At 28.5% G+C, this 18164-nt stretch overlaps 2 protein-coding genes across 2 annotated transcripts; both read right to left on the reverse strand.

Moving 5' to 3' along the window:
• Positions 1-4306: 4306 nt before the first annotated feature.
• On the reverse strand, positions 4307-5631 carry LOC124942796 (ethylene-responsive transcription factor CRF2-like). The gene has a single exon (XM_047483351.1). It carries the CDS (start codon positions 5267-5269, stop codon positions 4418-4420), a length of 852 nt encoding a protein of 283 aa, XP_047339307.1. The 5' UTR covers positions 5270-5631; the 3' UTR covers positions 4307-4417.
• Positions 5632-14534: 8903 nt separating this feature from the next.
• Positions 14535-17284, reverse strand: LOC124941760 (probable inactive receptor kinase At4g23740). Its single transcript, XM_047482113.1, has 2 exons — positions 15761-17284; positions 14535-15355 (listed from the first exon to the last, which is right to left on the reverse strand). Exons 1-2 carry the CDS (start codon positions 16977-16979, stop codon positions 14766-14768), a joined length of 1809 nt encoding a protein of 602 aa, XP_047338069.1. The 5' UTR covers positions 16980-17284; the 3' UTR covers positions 14535-14765.
• Between the last annotated feature and the right edge of the window lie 880 nt (positions 17285-18164).

An 18164-nucleotide genomic window follows, 5' to 3' on the forward strand; every position in this document is an offset into this window, starting at 1 on the left:
TATATGGTTTATTAATTATTTTATTATATTATATATTTATTATTTTTTTAATTTAATTTATTATATTATATATATTTATTGTTAATTTTTGAACGATTAAACTGATCAAACTAATCTTATAGCTCGATGAACATTTAATTGCCAACCAACCTATACAAATTTTGAATTGTGATTAATTTTACAGTAAAAAAATTAATCTTATAGCTCGATGAACATTTAATCGCCAACCAACCTGTACAAATTTTGAATTGTGATTAATTTTATAGTAAAAAAACTAACGGAGACGCGTATTTATAATTATATTATTAACTCAGATTGATAAAAAAAATAATTAAATAATTAATCCAGGTGGTATTAGTGACCCTTTACGTGTCAGTTTGGGGGCTTTTAAATATGGGTTATATTTCAAAATAAAGTGGACCGAATAAAACTTTAATTTAAAGGTATAATACTCAAACAGTTTTGCCTTTGTAAAGTAATAGATTTTGGTGCATGTTTGAAAAAACAATTAATTAAATAAATTGTAATGTTGGAGTGCCATGACCGTGGGGACCTCAATCTGTCGAGCCTCCTTTTATCTTTTTCTCAGACCAGCGAGATTTGGGCTGCACACCCTGGCCACCTCTGAACATAGCGGCTGCAGCCTGCTCAACTGTTGTTCGTGCTATGGGACCACCGTCGCATATTATTCGGCTTATAAATTTGACGTTTACGTAAAATAATTTTAACTCGAAATTATAATTAAAAATATTATACGTTTAAACACAATTTTCTTTACATTTCATTCATAAACCGCTTAAAATAAAAATAAAAATATAAATTTTTTTTTTCTCCTCTTTTTTTATTTTTTATAATTTACTTTTTAAACTTTTATATAATTTTATTTAATTATTAAATAATTAAATATATTTATTAAATTTAATTATTCATATAAAACTATAATAATAAAATATATATATTAAGGATGTAAACAAAAAAATTATGAAAAGAAGAAGTAATTTCACCTTATTTTATTAAACAAAATAAAGAATGCAGGTATATTTGAGTTAATTGGGTAAGATATTTAATATTTGTTCTGAATCGAATATTTTATTAATTTTAATTTAAATATAATTTTTATTTGATTTTCGAGTTGGGATTTTAACTCGAAAATAAATCAAAACTCGATTTTTTTATTATATATTATATAATTTATTATATGATATATTAAAAAATTGAATTCTTTTTAATTTTGAACCGAAAATCAAATTTGAATTTGGTGTATAAATTATTTCTAAATTATTTGTTTTATAAATTTAAAAACAAGTAATATATATATTTATATATATTAATAAATAAATTAAATAATATAAGGAATGAAATAGTAAAATCATATTTAATTAGATTCAGATAATTAAAAAAAAATCCTTTATAGGAGGGGACACATTGGAAAGTGTGTCTCTCATGACAGCATTTATTTATAGGGGACCTAAAAAGATTTGAATATTTTATATTTATGGGCTAGAAATGAAATATTTTGTCAAAAAAAGAGAGAAAAAGACCCTCAAATTTGTCTGTACCTGTCAAATTGAACACATACAATATTCTTACTAACTTTTTGGCCCCACCCAACTTGCAAGACCTTTATTTTTCTCTATTCTTCACTTTCCTCAAATCTTTGTCCTCCCTGTCCAGTATCCACTAGAGATTTACGTTTCAAATATGCCTAGTTGCATTGATATAGACATTTCTATAATTCTATTCAATTTTAAGATAGACGAAATCGGTACAAAAACACGAGTATTTTCTCTATTATCAACCGTACAAAATATAACGAGATTAATCATTTGTGAGAAATAATGAAAATATAATACAAAATTTAGCGTTAACGAAGTTATAAATTCTCAAAAGATGAATGAGTTAACTGACCGTTTCTATCGATTTTTCAGAAGAGCTAGATCTTTCTTATCGTCATAATAATATCATTGTGAAGTAAACGCATCGATCGACCGCGATCACTGATTGTGTTACGATTACTTTCAAACAAAATAGTCAAAAAAATAATCGGGGATATGACTTATCGACTCAATACAACCGAGTTCGCAGTTTCTATCCAAACAAGCGACGATCGACTCACGCACACGTGCGTCAATGTCAATCATGGAACTTCCAAAGTATGTTCTAAATCGCAATCATTCATTTGAAATACAAAATCAAGTTAAGTGTCAGTCTCCATCTCTTCGAAACAAATTCTGCAATACATTTATGCACTCACCATTCATCAAGATCACTTCATCCAAAAAATGAAAATTTTGAAATAATTTAGAATCTTAGAAATAATATGGAAAAATCTTCGCAAATAAGAGAAAAATCATCTTAATTGAATCCACATTTTATCAACCTAACCTAAGATATCACATAAAAAAACATTTTGCGCTCTACAAATTAAGAGAAAATCATATAAGGTAAAGTTTCGTTAAATACTTCCTTGTATCTAATTATATACTTGCGAAAACTTAAAACATATTAATTTAAGATAATGAAATTAACCTATTAAAACGACAAAAACTATATTTCTTTCAAGAACAAAAATTAAAATTTATACTTTGGTTGGCTTGTTACATGACCAATTAATTGACAAGTCATTAGATGACAAATTAAAATGCATTTATTGTTTCATGTTTTATTGGCTCTTTTGAAATAATAATATGTTTTAAAATACTACATTATTGTCCACTGTCTGGCTTTTCTATGGCAACATGAGCCACTATATTCATGCATTTACAAGCTAAACTAATAAATAAGTCCTTCAACTATTGTGTTTTTTCTTTCCCCCCCCTAAACTTTACTAATTAGAAGATATTATTGTTTGCTTTTTTTGTTAGTTATTGAAGCCAACAGCAGGGCAGTAATTTGTCCGAATCTATCCGACTATATATATGTCAAAATCAGGACCACTATCATCATATATAGTAAGATTTCATATTCTTATAAATTGTCCTAAAATTTTTATGTTTTGTTGATATGGGTTAATTTATAAATAACCTAACAAAAGAAATAGAGGGTATTTCGTTTTTCGATTACTTGAATTGAGAAAAAAATGTAAGATTGAATTATAGGTTATTTGAGATTTATCTCAACCAAACAAGTCTTAAATAGATGAAAACCAAACAATCCTGTCTGTCTTTAGTTTTTTGATGTTTGGTAGAACCAAGAAACCAAAATATGGACCAAAGCACATCTGCAAATGAGCCTTTTTTTCAGTCACCTTTCCCTTTAATTCAGCCAACTTGCTTGGTTATTTCAAAATTATAATTTAACTCAATTTGTGGTTTTCAAATTCTTTTCGAAATATGATAACAAAAATGATAGGCGACGAAAATAATACGATAAGAAAGTTGGCGTGAGTTAGTGAATTAACGATATAAAAACTCTTTATTTATTAAAATTTTATATTATTAATGTCTCCTATAATTTATTTTTTTAATTAGTATAATTTAACATTATATAGTAAATAATTGAAAAACAAATAAATAAATAAATGAAGAGTTGAATAGTGTTATTAATAACACATTAATTAGTTTTTAGTGGCCTTGGCGTGATTTAAACATCATACTCATTCAATTTTATTCCTTCACCTAATTAAAAGAAAAAAAAATGCATAACAATTAAATGAACAATTACACGTGCCTTTTAACACATGTGATTATGCATATTTTTATTGCATTACTCAACCTTTCTAATTCCACATTAAGAAAATAATAATAATAAATTTATTTTTTATTATTCTAAAAAATATGAACATTATTTCACAAAAGTAATATTGAGAAAAATGTAACCAAACAATATTGATGTCAAGGCCTTTTTTGATCTTTTAGAATTTTGAGTTTTTTTTTTTAATAAAAACTCAATAATTACTTCATTTATATCGAGAAAATTTAGTTTAAAAAAATAAATGTCACGAGTTTGATTTTAGAAGAATTAAATCGGGGCAATAATTTTGTGTAATGTTATTTCTTCTTAATTAAAAAATATATATTTACTGAAAAAAAATATTATTTTTTTCTAATAAACACCCAAAAATTGTTTTTTTTTCAAATAAAAATAACTAAACAAGATTTTTTTATAGAAAAACCATGAAATAATTTTTATTTATTTAATTATAACTATGTAACTTCAACTTAATAAGTTTTAATTTCACTAGAATGAAAATAATTTTTTATTAATTATTTAACAATTCTATTTTAATCAATTGAAATAAAAAGGAATAAATAAGTTTCACCATTGAATAAACAAGAGATAATTAATATTAATTCATAAACCAGATTCCTGCTCATAACGACATCGTATCATTACAAATAGTTTCTTTTATATATATATATATATTATCCTAATTAATTTCTCACATAATTCATCCCAAAAGAAAATACTAAATTTCTCACATAGCTAAAACAGGATCCGACCCGAATATATCATCAATATCTTGAAGCTGCCTGTAATCATCCACCAAATCCAAACCCAAACCCGACTCCATCTCCCCACCCGAATAAACAAGAAACGGTTCTTGAATATCTTCAAATAACCCAGATCCAAGACATAAATAATCCGTTTCAACATACGGGTCGGGTACAACCGGGTATGGTAATTCAAATATATTTTCCGATAAAGTATCCAAGGGCGGGAAATATCCATTCATTTCATCGTTCTCCCGGTTCGCCGGCGACATAGCTCCGGGAAGAAGGTACAAATCATTCTTCTCTTTCGCCGGAGATACAACTCCGGGAAGAGTTATAAGAACAGATCTCGGCGACGAAACGTGGTTAATTAATGATTCATCGCCGGAAATGTACCCGTCGGCGGTGACCGGAAGCGGTTTTGATAAGAAATTAGTAAGCGCGTGAGGTCCACGAAGACGAACGGCGGCATTATCGTAAACCATAGCTGCTTCTTCAGCTGTATTATATGTACCTAACCAAACCCTAACTCGACGAAATGGATCTCTAATCTCAGCCGCCCATTTTCCCCATGGCCGTTGTCTCACGCCGCGAAACTTCCTTCCTTGACTCGCCGTTGTTCGATTCACCGGAATTTTAACCGTCGTCGCCTTGTTACGGCGAGTAACCGCCGCCGTCGTCGTCTGAGTAATAACAACCTGATTTGTAAATCTCTTGATTCTGTTTCTAGAGAAACCGTTATCTTCGTCGCCAGATGAATCTGTAGCGTCGGCGTCGGTTACTGATATACGTATAACCTTCTTCTGTTGAGTGAAATCGGCTGGTTTGGACTTCATAATCGGTTGATTTTGGTTTCAGAATGTCATTATTCAGATGGATAGATAGATCGAGAAATGGAATGGAATGGAATTTCTTGGAGAAGAAGAAAGAGTTCGTATAGATTGAAGAGATTGGCCGGACGAACGATTTACCTTTTTTCCGGTAGACAGGGGATTAAGGAAAGTTTGTGATTCTTGCTTGTTTTAGGTTAATTCTCTGTGTAGTTTATCCCTGGAATGACAAATGGAGGATTTCAGAGCTTGAACGAGGAGAGAGAGTAGAGAGAGAAAAGTCTGTAATGGAGTGTACAGAGTAGTACAGAAGCGGTTGGGAGTGGAGGGCCAAGGAAGAAGGAAAGGGGGGACAGCGGTTATATATATTTAACAAACTCTAGAGAGAGAAGAGAAAGAAAGAGAGTATCTTTTTTCTAATTATGGTTTCTAAAATTTTATGGATATACATTACAAATCAATTAATAATTAACCTAATAAATGGAAACAACTTAATTTAGTCAGAAATGTCACATGTAAGAAAATTTAATATAGTGTTTTTTTTAGCAGAATTAAATATAGAAAGAGGTTAAATATTAAGTAAATTTTGTCCCATAATAAAGTTTTGCATTTTATAAGATGTAAGTCGTCTGAATAAAACGTTATGCGTTGACAAAATATGGATAGTTTTCATATGGGACATTGCTATAAGTTGTTCGTCATATTGATTTCATATAATTTTTGTTAGAGAATTTTTTTTTGTGAGTTAAAGATTTGTTCTTCATTTGAATGAAGTGTTATTCATAATGGAATTTAACACATGATATATGCATTAAAAAAATGTTATATTATAGTTATTTAATGTGCTACGAAAATGTTGAATTGATAACTTATTTTTGTACTGTCGAGAGATGACTAGTATATAGTCTTTTGTGAAATATTACTAGATTAATTAGATGATGCCTGATCTTTGGGTAGCGGTTGGAAAATTTGGATTGATACGACTGATAACAATTCTATATATTTAGGTTATCATTCTAATTATTTTTTGGTGAACTATTTGAACGAAGAAAAATTGTCAAATTTGCAATAATTAAGGTCGTTTTCATGCGTATCAATCATAATACTATTATTATGACGATTTTTTAAATTCATGATAGTCAATGAAGTCTTTTGAAAAAAAATCGTTTTTATCGAGAATTTAAGAACTCGATAACCTATTAAGTATTGTTTTTTTTGTTTTTTTTTCACGTCATGATTTATGGTTATGTTTAATTTATTATTTTTTTCATTTTTAATAAAATAGACCTCTTAAAAAAATTAAAATTAAAAATAATAATGTTAAATAATAATATTTCAATAAAATAAAATAAAATTATAGTAAACAAAATCATCCATAATCACATGTTTTCATTTTTAATTATTTAAAGCTGGTTATATATGATTTATTTAAATTTAGTTTATTTCAAAAATTGTTAATGGACGGTAATTATTTTTAATAAATGTTTTTAAAAGTATTAATATAATTATAAAATAATTTATTTATTTTTAATAAATAAAGAGTATTTTAGTTAATAAATGATTTTTTTTGTTAATATAAAAGTTAATGAAATGATATTTGATGGTAGTTAAAATATCAAAAATACTTTATAGTTTGTTTCGGGTTGAGGTTATATTTGAAAAACTTACATAAAGGAAAAAAAAAATTGTTGATAATTTTGATGAGATAATAATTAATTTATTAAAAATATTAATTATATATATAAAGAAAATAAAAAATAATAATTTAAAATAGAAAGTATTTAAATATTTTGGTTAATGAATTAAATGATGTGATTAATAAAAATGGAGTAAATTGATATTTGATTTTGTTTTGAGTTATTAAAATAACTAGCATGTACCCCGTGCATTTGCACGAGTAATACTATAAAAAACCGTTAAAAAAATATTACGGTAAAAATTTTATGGGCGGGTCAACCTACAATCCGACCCAAATATCCATTTACTCTCACATATATCCAAATTAACCACAACTCTCGACCCGGCAATCCGGACACTTTAAAAATTAAGCATCATTATATATATATATATATATATATATATATATATATATATATATATATATATATATATATATATATATATATATATATATATATAGATTAGTTAATTAAAAAATTGAACTTATATTGTTAAAATGTCACGCGTTTATCAAATTTTGGGTTGAATTTAAAATATAAAGTGTTATTAGTCTAGTTAGTTAAAAGGTTGTATTGCAAGTTCGAACCATACCTATAGCATTTTTAATTTTATTTTTAACCGTTTTAAGTTTATGGGCGGGTCAACCCATAATCCGACCCAAATATCCATTTACTCTCACATATATATCCAAATTAACCACAGCTCTCGACCCAACAATCCGGACACTTTAAAAATTAAAAATCATTATATATATAGATTAAAACAGAATCTTAAACTACTCTAATTTACTATTTTTACCTTCAAACCAAATTTATGGTATGATTTAAGATTTACATTCATCATTTTAATAGTTTATATTCTTCATTTAAAATATGTTAACATTGATTTTATTGAGAGAATCTAAATTCATTAACCATCTTTTTATTTTTATTTTTATTTTTTAGCTTTTTATTAACATTTATTCTGGTTGTAATTTTTTTTAATAATTATATCTATCGTTTTTTTTAGATGTGTTCAAAGTCACTTTGGACTTTGTTTTGTAATGTATTTATAATTAAGTTTATATATTTATACTAGATAATGAATGTATAAGATGATTTAAACATTTTGATGGTTTATGAGTTGTTTTATTTTAAAATGAGATACAATGTTGTATAATTTTAAACACTCATAATTTTTAGTACATAATTTCTTATTGGGTTCTTAATTAATAAACTAATTAATTACAAATCTACCAACTAACCTGAGGATAAATAGAATATTAATTACAAATATTAATTATATTTTAATAGGGCCTATTAGAATTTAGAATCCCCTTTAAAGTGCAAAATTGTCTCATACAAATTTGCGTGTCCAAACTCAAGTTGTTGGTATTTCATAATCATAATTATGAGCCTAACCCACCTTCAAAATAATTAATCAAATCAATTTATATTTTTTACAAATTCATTTTTATAAAATCAAAATTTCTTAATCTTTTTAAAAAAAAAATGTTTTACTCTTTTTTACACGTCCATAAACAAAATACAAAATAAAATAAATATTGAAATAAAATATTATTATTTTGTTTGAAATGAAGTACAAAATATTAAAAAAAAAACTTGTATTTATCAATTTTATAAATAATTGAAAAAAGAAGTAGTACAAAATCACCCATGGAGATGAGATAAAACAATTGAATAAGCAACCTCATCATAATACAATAACATATATCTGTTGATCTCAAACTTTCGCGTCGGACTGAAAAAAAATCATAGAATTTATTTGTTCAATAAATGAACAATTCAATTTTCATTAAAAAAATATTGACATAAACGCAAGGGAATGAATATATAAATTATACTTTGATTCACTTGAAAAAAGTTTGTGACGTACTTATAAAAAAAAATAAAAAAAAAAATAAAAGTTATAGATAAAACAAATAAACAAACGTAATTTCTTATATTAAAATAAATTAAAAAATGATTAAAAATTTATGTGATCGAGTCACATTTTTACCATTATTTTTTTTACGGGTTGGGCTGAAGTCTATTTGAACCCTAACATAGATCCGCCCTTAAACTAAGGGCAATAGAAAATTTATTTGGGTAACTCAAATAACAACGATAAGTACCAAAAGTCACGTGTTTAATTTTTATTTAAAACGTCTTAAGATGAAGTGATGATCATTATAAAAAAAAAAAGTCATGTTAAATTCCAACGTAAAAAAATGTAACTAATAAATACCTTATTTACGGAGACAAAGTTCCAACTCCAACACAAAGGACGGAGAAAAGGTTGTCGAAGAGACGTTGAGAAATCTCAAAATGTGGGATAATATTAAATTAACAACCTCTCTTCAAGAAAAAAGAATTATAATTATATTGAAATTATTTGAAATATAAGGGTGGTGTACAAATTTCAAAGTTGGCTCATACCTCCATATAGAAAATGGTTGGAGCAATTACACTACAAGTGAGATAATGCATGGGAGAAAGCATAGCCATTATTTTATTAATAATATTTTTGTTTTTTTCTAGAAAATATTAATGTTGGACTATTTTAATTAGATCAACCAAACAAAATACATAATGTTTCTTAAGTAACATTTTCAATATTAAATTTGTTCATCTAATATTATGTTATAAAGTGGGGGGAGATTCTTATTAGTCCATCCATCTTTGACCACAACTAGACCAAAACATATATGTTATCAAAATACAAAAACAAGACAAAAAAAAAACAACATATGACCCATTGTTTGGTTAACTAACACACACTTGTTAATATACTTCCAAGTTTCTAATGTCATCTCAATACTCAAACTTTATTAAACTTTTTTTCTTATATTTTGTTTATCACTCGATTTCTTCGATTTGACTAATCTCAATAAGATCGAACATTAGATATCATATTGGTAAAACTCTTAATTCAATTCGAAACTTCTTCGTATCTAAGTTAACAAATTGTGGGTATATATTATTTAATCTATGTTTATTAATATAAAACAAGCCTAAAAGTGTATCTATCATGAAATTAATCTATAGTGAAACAAGAACCCTTAAGTTGAGGGTCTTCGTTGACAGAGAAAATAAATAAATAAAAACTTGGAAAAATAGCAACAAAAAAGAATGGGGGTTAGGTTGTCTTTGTCCACAAATCTACAACACATCTCTCTTTATACACAAATACAGGTACAAGTACAGTACTTAGCATTTAATTTTATGGTTTTCTTTCACTTAAATACATTATCTTTTTTTATATATATAATAAATAATACAAATTTCTAAATATTAAAATTTTAATGGAAATAGTTACAGCACAACTCTTTTTCAGGTAAATTTAAAGACGACTCATTTTAAATTCAATATCAACGAATGATGAAGGAAGGAGAGTAAATCGAACCAACTAATTAAACGGTGTTGACAAATTTTCTACTCAAAATTCTGAGTGACAGTAAAATTTATCTTTTTTCGAGGGTTGATATAACGCCGAAAAATACTGTGTCATATAATAATTGATTTATATGGTCATAGAATAGAAGATACATGTAAAAAGGTTTCAAGAAAGATAAATTCAAAAAACTCTTAACTGAAAAAAAATTCAACACAAGTATAAGGAGATGAGATCCTCTGTTACTAAAGTGTATTTGTGTTTTCTCACAAGAAGGGTAATGAGAGGGCACATGTGAATCTCATGTGGGATATGAGTTAGGGATAACAGGAAATGCATTACCATTTTTGTTGTGCCGTTCAATTTTGGAATTATTTACTATTATTCCCACTCCGTTAGGTCCGCAAAACATATTTTTTAAAATAATAAATAAAAACATTTGATAAAATTATATAAAAAGATTTATTAATATTATATATTATAATATATTGAAAATTTATATTATTATAAAAATAATATTAAAACTTTTATAAAATATAAAAAATAAATAGATATATTGATAATGTTATATATTTAATTGTGTTTATTAATGTTTGTGACAAAATTGTGGTGAGATCGCGGCGGGACGGAGAAATACCATCCCTGCCCCATCCCTAGTCTAACCGCGAAATAACCGCTCCTAACGGGTAAATTTTCGGATCGAAAACCGCGGGACGGATTATAATTATTATCCATAATATAAGTACTAAACGACCCACCAAAGATTTAGAATATTATTCGAATTAAAAAAAAAAATCAAAATGTTAGTTAAATTCAATTGTACTAAATAAAATATCGCATCAAACCAAACACAACTCAAATTTCACTCTCGAAAGATAAACAAAAACAACCTGAAGTCTCAGACTAGAAAATTGATATGAGTGTAATAAAAGAAATAAAAGAGATGACTTTTCAATTTTATTTTTTAGAGAAGAAATGATTTTATAATATAATATCAATTAATGAAATATTTCAAATTTGAGAATATCTTTTTACATAGATAATTATTAATTCATTAGAATATTTTAAGTTAAACTTATTTCATATCATTTTAGAAATATTTTAAAAAATAATAAAAATTAAAATTTCCAAAAGATATATGAAATTATTGACCCATGATTTTAAGATGGAAAATATATTTATGTAATTAAATATTAAGTGTGTATTAATTTTCAAACTTAATAAATTAAGACACTAATTAACGAGTCATGTGGCGAGTCGACAAGGGGACAAACCGCCACAACTATATACAGTTTAGTGGGGAAATAATGTTCATAAATCATAATAGACTTGTCCTAATTATCTTAAACTCAACTTATAATATTGATTAAAATAAAGTTAATCTATTAAAGTAGAGATTAGTTCAAAACTATACTTGATGATCTAATCGATTTAGTACTAAGTTTGCGATTTACACCAAACTTAACATTAGTTTATGTTCAGAAAATATCAATAATATTTTTTTCATTTTTGTTTTATCTAATGAAAATATTAATTTGCTCAATAAAACAAAAAAAAATATATGAAAAAATTTATTAAATGAAAAATATAAACATATATCAATGAGTAAGTCAAAATATATATTGAATTATAGTTTCTCTTTTTTTTCTAGTAAATATTTGTTAGCCTCTTAGACTTTTTTTAGTATAGGAAGGTATTTTTTCTTTCTTTCAAATTACTCAGATTTGAGTTGATTTTAGGTTTTGTTCAATCCGACATTCTATTTAATCAGATCGATTTTTTCGTCTTGAATTTTATAGTCGAAATAATATTTTTAATCGTTGATGAGTCGTTTGCTGCTTATATTTTCCGATTGTTGGTGATCTTTTTTGAAACAATGTACGTTATATTTTTAGGAGTAAAAGAGATTAAATAATCGAATTTAAAGTTGTTTTTCATTTTTTTAACAAAAAGTTATTGGATTTAATTTTTCATATGGAGGATTTCATACATATTATCTCATGATTTGTATGATTTTTTTTCCTCTTTCGATCATATATGTATATGGTTCATTTTCACTTGGCATGATCTTTTTCAGCATTGCTTATCAACCCTGGCTAATGATAATTTTAATTTATACTCAGAATATTTGGTAGAGATTCTTTGATAACGTTTCATTGGTTCGTTCAACTTATTTTATTTTAACACTAATCATTCAAGAACTCAAATGAGTTCAATTTTGAAGAAACACTCAACGAATTGTATGATCGTTAGATCTTTCCGTTGAGAGTTTTATTTTTGTAAATTATTTATGATTTATCTTGATTGTGGGTAGATGTTATCTTATTTTATTTACTAATTAATTTTCCATAGGTAAGTTTTATTTGAATAAATGAAGTCACTAAAACTTCATTGTCTAATTAAATCAAAACAAAATTGAGGGGATTAATTACATTTTGAGAATAGTTTGAAGGGTTTATTTACAGATTTTCACAATATTTAGTAATAAAACATGTAGAAATACTTAAGGGGACATTTAATTTAAATTGGATTCCTTAATTTCGGGAAACTTAATATTGTTTTAGGCCAACTAATCTGTCATTAAATAGTGTTTTGTCTAATTAATCAGTACTTCCAGAAGCCAAATTTAATGTTTGCAAGCCTATTTGATAGGCTTATTCTTGGCCGTTCATGGCAGCCCGAGACATTATTTAAAAACTCGTTTAATATTCATAGTGTTTTCGATTATATGCATAAGTGAATATGATCATCGAAAGTACGTCAATTTTTTTTTTTTTTCATAGTTCATCAACCATTAATAGAATAGTAATCCCCACTAATCCGCTATATCTAATGTCTCAATTTAAACTTCCTGGTGAATCTCAGTCAAGCTAGAAAGTAGACTACAAATACCTAGGGTTGTAATTTATAAATGATCCGAGCAAAGAGGAACGGTTTCAGTCTCGAGCTCGGTTTGAGCTAACTCTAGCTCAACACTCATATGTATTTAGTTGGACTCATGACTGCTCGAGCTCGACTCGATTAATGATCGTTTATAATATAGAAAAAGGTTTCACGTTAAGTGAGGAGACTTCACATCTTTTTGGTTATTAAATATTAAATGAGTTTTTAAATAAATATGTTCACAAGCTCATTAACGAGTTTATAAACAAACATAACCGACGAGACGAATATCTAAAAGTTATAGCTTGACTCGTTTAAATTTTTAAGTTTTTAAACGAGTTCGAACGAGCTTTTTATCGAGCCGAGATTCCACTAACTCACGGACAATTGTGTTCATTATATATCCATATAAATACCCAAAAATCCGACAAAATGTAGTTTAAAGTATAAAAAAGTTTTTTGTAAATGCATATAGTTTCAAAGGGAAATTTGACGAAATGATCCTTAATGATTCACTTATTTGACTTTTTGACCAGCGCTTAAAATAAAAGCCGTTTGTGACATCTTTTTCTTTTTTTGAACGTTTTTGTCTTTGTCGCGAGACGTCCTCAATCGCAAGACGCAACCGTCGCGAGACGCAACCGTCATTCGCGAGACGCAACCGGCTTTCGCGAGACGCAACCGGCTTTCGCGAGTTGCAACCGACACTCGCGAGACGCAACCGGCATTCGTCAGACAAAATTTTATTTATTTATTTTTTCTAAGAAAATAAAATAAAATTTTCACACGGTATCCGGTTGCGTCTCGAAACGGGAGCATTTTCGTCCAAAAAAAAGTGTCATCAACACATTTATTTTATGCGCACTAAAAAGTCAAATAAGCTGATGTTTTTCATCAAATTTCCCGTTTCAAAAGGTTATATTACATATAACAGGAGAACAAATATTAATAGTATTTTTAGGCACAATAACAAGATGTCAGATAAAATTCATTTTTCATCCCTATATATTACCAAACATAGCCAACCAATGGCAGATCTTTATTGGGCTGGGCCAATGGGTGGGTTGTTTAGGATTTGAATTAATTTTCATCTTTTTTATCCAAAGACATAATGGGGTCAATTTGAATTGGCCCATATCCATATAGAGAAATATGATGTTTTCAAATAAAGTCTAAACCCTAGAATGTTGTAAAGATGTAGTGATGTGGTCCATGTCAATTCTAAGCCAACCAATCAACCAAAGATGATGAATCAATTTCAAGCCCCCCTTTTTCACCACAAGAAAGGCAAAACCAAAACTATTGTTAGGACCATCTTTTGAGCCAAAAATTCAAATTTCAAATAATGGTATCCTTCCTTTTACTGGCACAAATTTCAAATTGAACTCCACTTTAAAGGCATATTTGGATACATTCATCCCATCAATAAATAGTCAATAGCAACAAATAGATAGTAAAATAATGTAATAACAACTAATCAAACTATGCCTAGATTGGTTAAAACAAAGAAAAGACATGAGACTTAAGTTCACCAAGTAAGTGAAAAAAGTGAAAAAAAATACACAACTTAAGGAAAATCAAGCTTCTTCTCCGGCTGAATTCTCCGAACATTCTCAACCATAGAAACAACCTCGATCATTTTAGGTCTCTGATCGGGAATCCTAGTCACGCATGCCAACGCTATCTGCAACATCTCAACCATTTCCTCTTCGATATTAGCATACTTCAACAATTCGATGTCAAACACTTCGGCCGTCCACTCTTCTCGAACAACCGAGTGAACCCATCGGACCAAATGCACAATCTCATCCCCACCTTTGGCATGAACTGGAGACTTGCCCGTGAGGAGCTCCAAAAGCAAAACTCCAAAACTATACACATCCGATGGCTGCAATGCTTTGCGCGTGTCAGTCACTTCGGGTGCACGATAACCTGATGCCCGGGCTATGGATTGTGCTAGTTGGCCCATTATCGCGGAAAGGCCCACGTCGGAAACACAACCGTATTGTTCGGAATTGAGGAAGATGTTTGAGGATTTTACGTTTCCATGGACGAGCTTGTTGGCGTGGATCTGAGCAATGCCTCGGGCTGCACCTGTTGCAACTCTCCATCGGGTTTCCCAATCTAGAGGTACTCTGTCGTCCTCACCGCGTTTTCCTATGATAAATTAAGATGAAAAAATTAAGGCCTTATTCTATCTCGATGATCATATAATTCAAATTATAAATTAAAATATCAAAAATTGTTATATGTTTATACCTAACTATATTCTATATGGTTCAATCTCAACTAACTCAAAATTTATTCATTTACTAAAATTCTCTATATTAAGAAAATAGTTATATTATTATATTCTTAATGTTTTTTCAATAATACTAATTAAGATTTGAAAATAACTCATAATTGATCCAAGATTTCAAATAACCTAAAAAACAAACAATAACTCAATTTTCAATAACCTAAAAATAAGCCTTCATGATCCAATTCAATCAAAATTCGAAAAACCAAAGTTTTTTTTTTGTCGAAAAATCACGAAAACAAAAGAACAATTCGATTTCATACCGTGTAACATGGCAGCCACACTCCCATCTTCGCCATAATAATCATAAACCAAAAGTTTCTCGTCTTTCGAATAATAATAAGCTCTCAATTCAACAACATTCTCGTGCCTAATACTTCCAACCAATTCCATATGTTGTTCGAATTCCCTTTTCCCAACTCCAATCTCCTTCAACCTCTTGACCACAACCGCGTTTGCATCCTCTAGAATAGCTTTATAAGCCATACCAAAAGTCCCCTTACCTAATACCTCAGCAGAAGCCCTCAACAAATCTTCCAAATCAAATGCATAATTACAACCTTCAAAGAAGAACAAACGGTTGTTCGCATCAACTGTTCGAGAAATCACCTTCTCAGGCGACATATTTCCTTTCTCAATCATCATCTTCCCTGAGAAAACATCGTTTCCTCTCCTTCTCAAGTAACAAACAATCAGAAGAAAACCAAACCCAATTAATCCAAGAGTAGATGAAACAATTATAATCCAGAGTAAACCCGATTGACTAAGTTTCCGATTTGTTGGTTTTCTTTCTCCGGGAAGGGCAGATAAGTTTCCTGATGTTAAGTTGTTTCCAGTGAACGCCGCAGGTGGGAATTTAACAAGAGAAACCGGCACAATGCCGGTGAACTGATTGTTAGATAAATCTAATTGCTGTAAATTAAGTGAATAAATCTCAGGAATCTGACCGGAAAGGGAATTATTAGCTAGATTCAAAGATGTAATCTGGGTTAGATTCGAAATTGAAAGAGGAACAAACCCATTAAACCCATTATTCGATAGATTAATAGCTGTTAAATTCTTCCAAATCGAGAAATCATTAGGTAAAGGACCTGAAAACTTGTTGAACTGAAGATATAGATATGATAAGTTGTTGAGTTTGTAAAGATCTAAAGGAAAACTACCAGAAATACCATTAGATCGAAGACTCAAGATCTGTAACGCCGACAATCGACCAAGAGTGTTAGCCGGAATCGGACCGTGACATCCAATAGCTGGAAGACGAACGGCGACAACACGTGACCCATCTTGACTGCATGTGATTCCGGTCCAACTGTTACAAACGGTGGTGTTTTGGTTCCAGTTGAGAGAACGGGAATGAGGAAGTTGGTTTATGAAATCTAGTAATGCTTGTTTGTCTCCATCGATTAGTGAAGTTCCTTCTAGAAAGGAAATGAGGGTTAGGAAGAAGAAGAAGATTGAAAGAAGGTGAAGAGAATCCATTGAAGATCCAACAATGGAGGTGGGTTTTAGTGGTTGAGACTGGACATTGCTATGTTTTTGAAGATGGAATCAAATTCCGAATTTCAAAGATGGGTTTGTCTGAAAATGGAGCGTAGATGAGTTTAAAATCGAACTTTTTTCTTGTTCTTTGAAATTCGATCTCTTTATTGCTTTTGTGTAGCTGTTTTCTCTGAGAAAGTTGAGGTTTTTCCCGAGAAGAGAGAAAGGAAGAGAGAGAATTATACAGTGGTCGCCGCTGCTGTTTCTTCTTCTTCTTCCTCGAGAGGAGAGCTGGGCTGAGGTCAAAAGTTCAAACTGGATAGAGTAACTCGGAATGAATTGACTCACTATCAAATATTTTATTTTCTAAAGATTGTTTAATTTATATAATTTATTTATAAAAAAAATTATTTGTCGGGTAGATAATAAGTTAACTACGAAAAAATATAGTTTTTTATAACTTTAACGAATCTCAAATTGTGGGATTTGAAATACGATGATTCCAAGTCTGAATTAACCCTGATAAAGAGCGATTATTTTATCTATAACAATTTTAAAAATAGATTTTGTTTCGTTTTTGTGATAGGGTGTTGTGAAAATGAAACATAATTTTTATGTTAATATAAACATACTATATTAAAAACTGCGAACTCTCGAATAGATTGAGTCGATGGTTACTATTCTGATTATTATATGGTGGATTATTTGGTTTGAAAGAAACTATATGACGTTCTGTGATCGTGGTTGGTTAATGTGTTTACTTTACAATGTTATTATTATTATGATTTAAAAGAATTTTTTTTTTTAAAACTCCGGTGAAAAGGTCGATCATCTTCTTGAGGATTTTCGAGTTCGTTAATGTTATACTTTATATTATGTTTGTTCGTTGATAAATATTTTTTGTTTATTATTTTTCTTAAATGATTAATCTTTTTATGTTTTTTTTTTGTGTGTTTGGTGATAAGGTGAACACTCGTGTTTTTGTATTGTTTTTATCGTTATGATTAAACGATTCTTATTTATATTATATTTTACGTATTTTAAAAAGATTACAAGTAACTATTTAAATTTGAATGAAGGAAATAATCCACATAAATGACACTAATATGTGGTAAAAAAGACTTAATTTTAAAAAGAAATTTATTTTTTAATATTCCCAAATTAACATAAACTCAATACATTTTA

Source organism: Impatiens glandulifera, chromosome 6, assembly GCF_907164915.1.
Source record: "Impatiens glandulifera chromosome 6, dImpGla2.1, whole genome shotgun sequence".
In the NCBI taxonomy this organism is placed as follows: Eukaryota; Viridiplantae; Streptophyta; class Magnoliopsida; order Ericales; family Balsaminaceae; genus Impatiens; species Impatiens glandulifera.

Coding starts and splice junctions, on each gene's coding strand:
- LOC124942796 (XM_047483351.1), bottom strand. CDS start 5,269: ATGAAGTCCAAACCAGCCGATTTCACTCAACAGAAGAAGGTTATACGT.
- LOC124941760 (XM_047482113.1), bottom strand. CDS start 16,979: ATGGATTCTCTTCACCTTCTTTCAATCTTCTTCTTCTTCCTAACCCTC. Junction 15,356..15,760: donor TGTGGCTGCCATGTTACACG/GTATGAAATCGA, acceptor AATTTATCATAG/GAAAACGCGGTGAGGACGAC.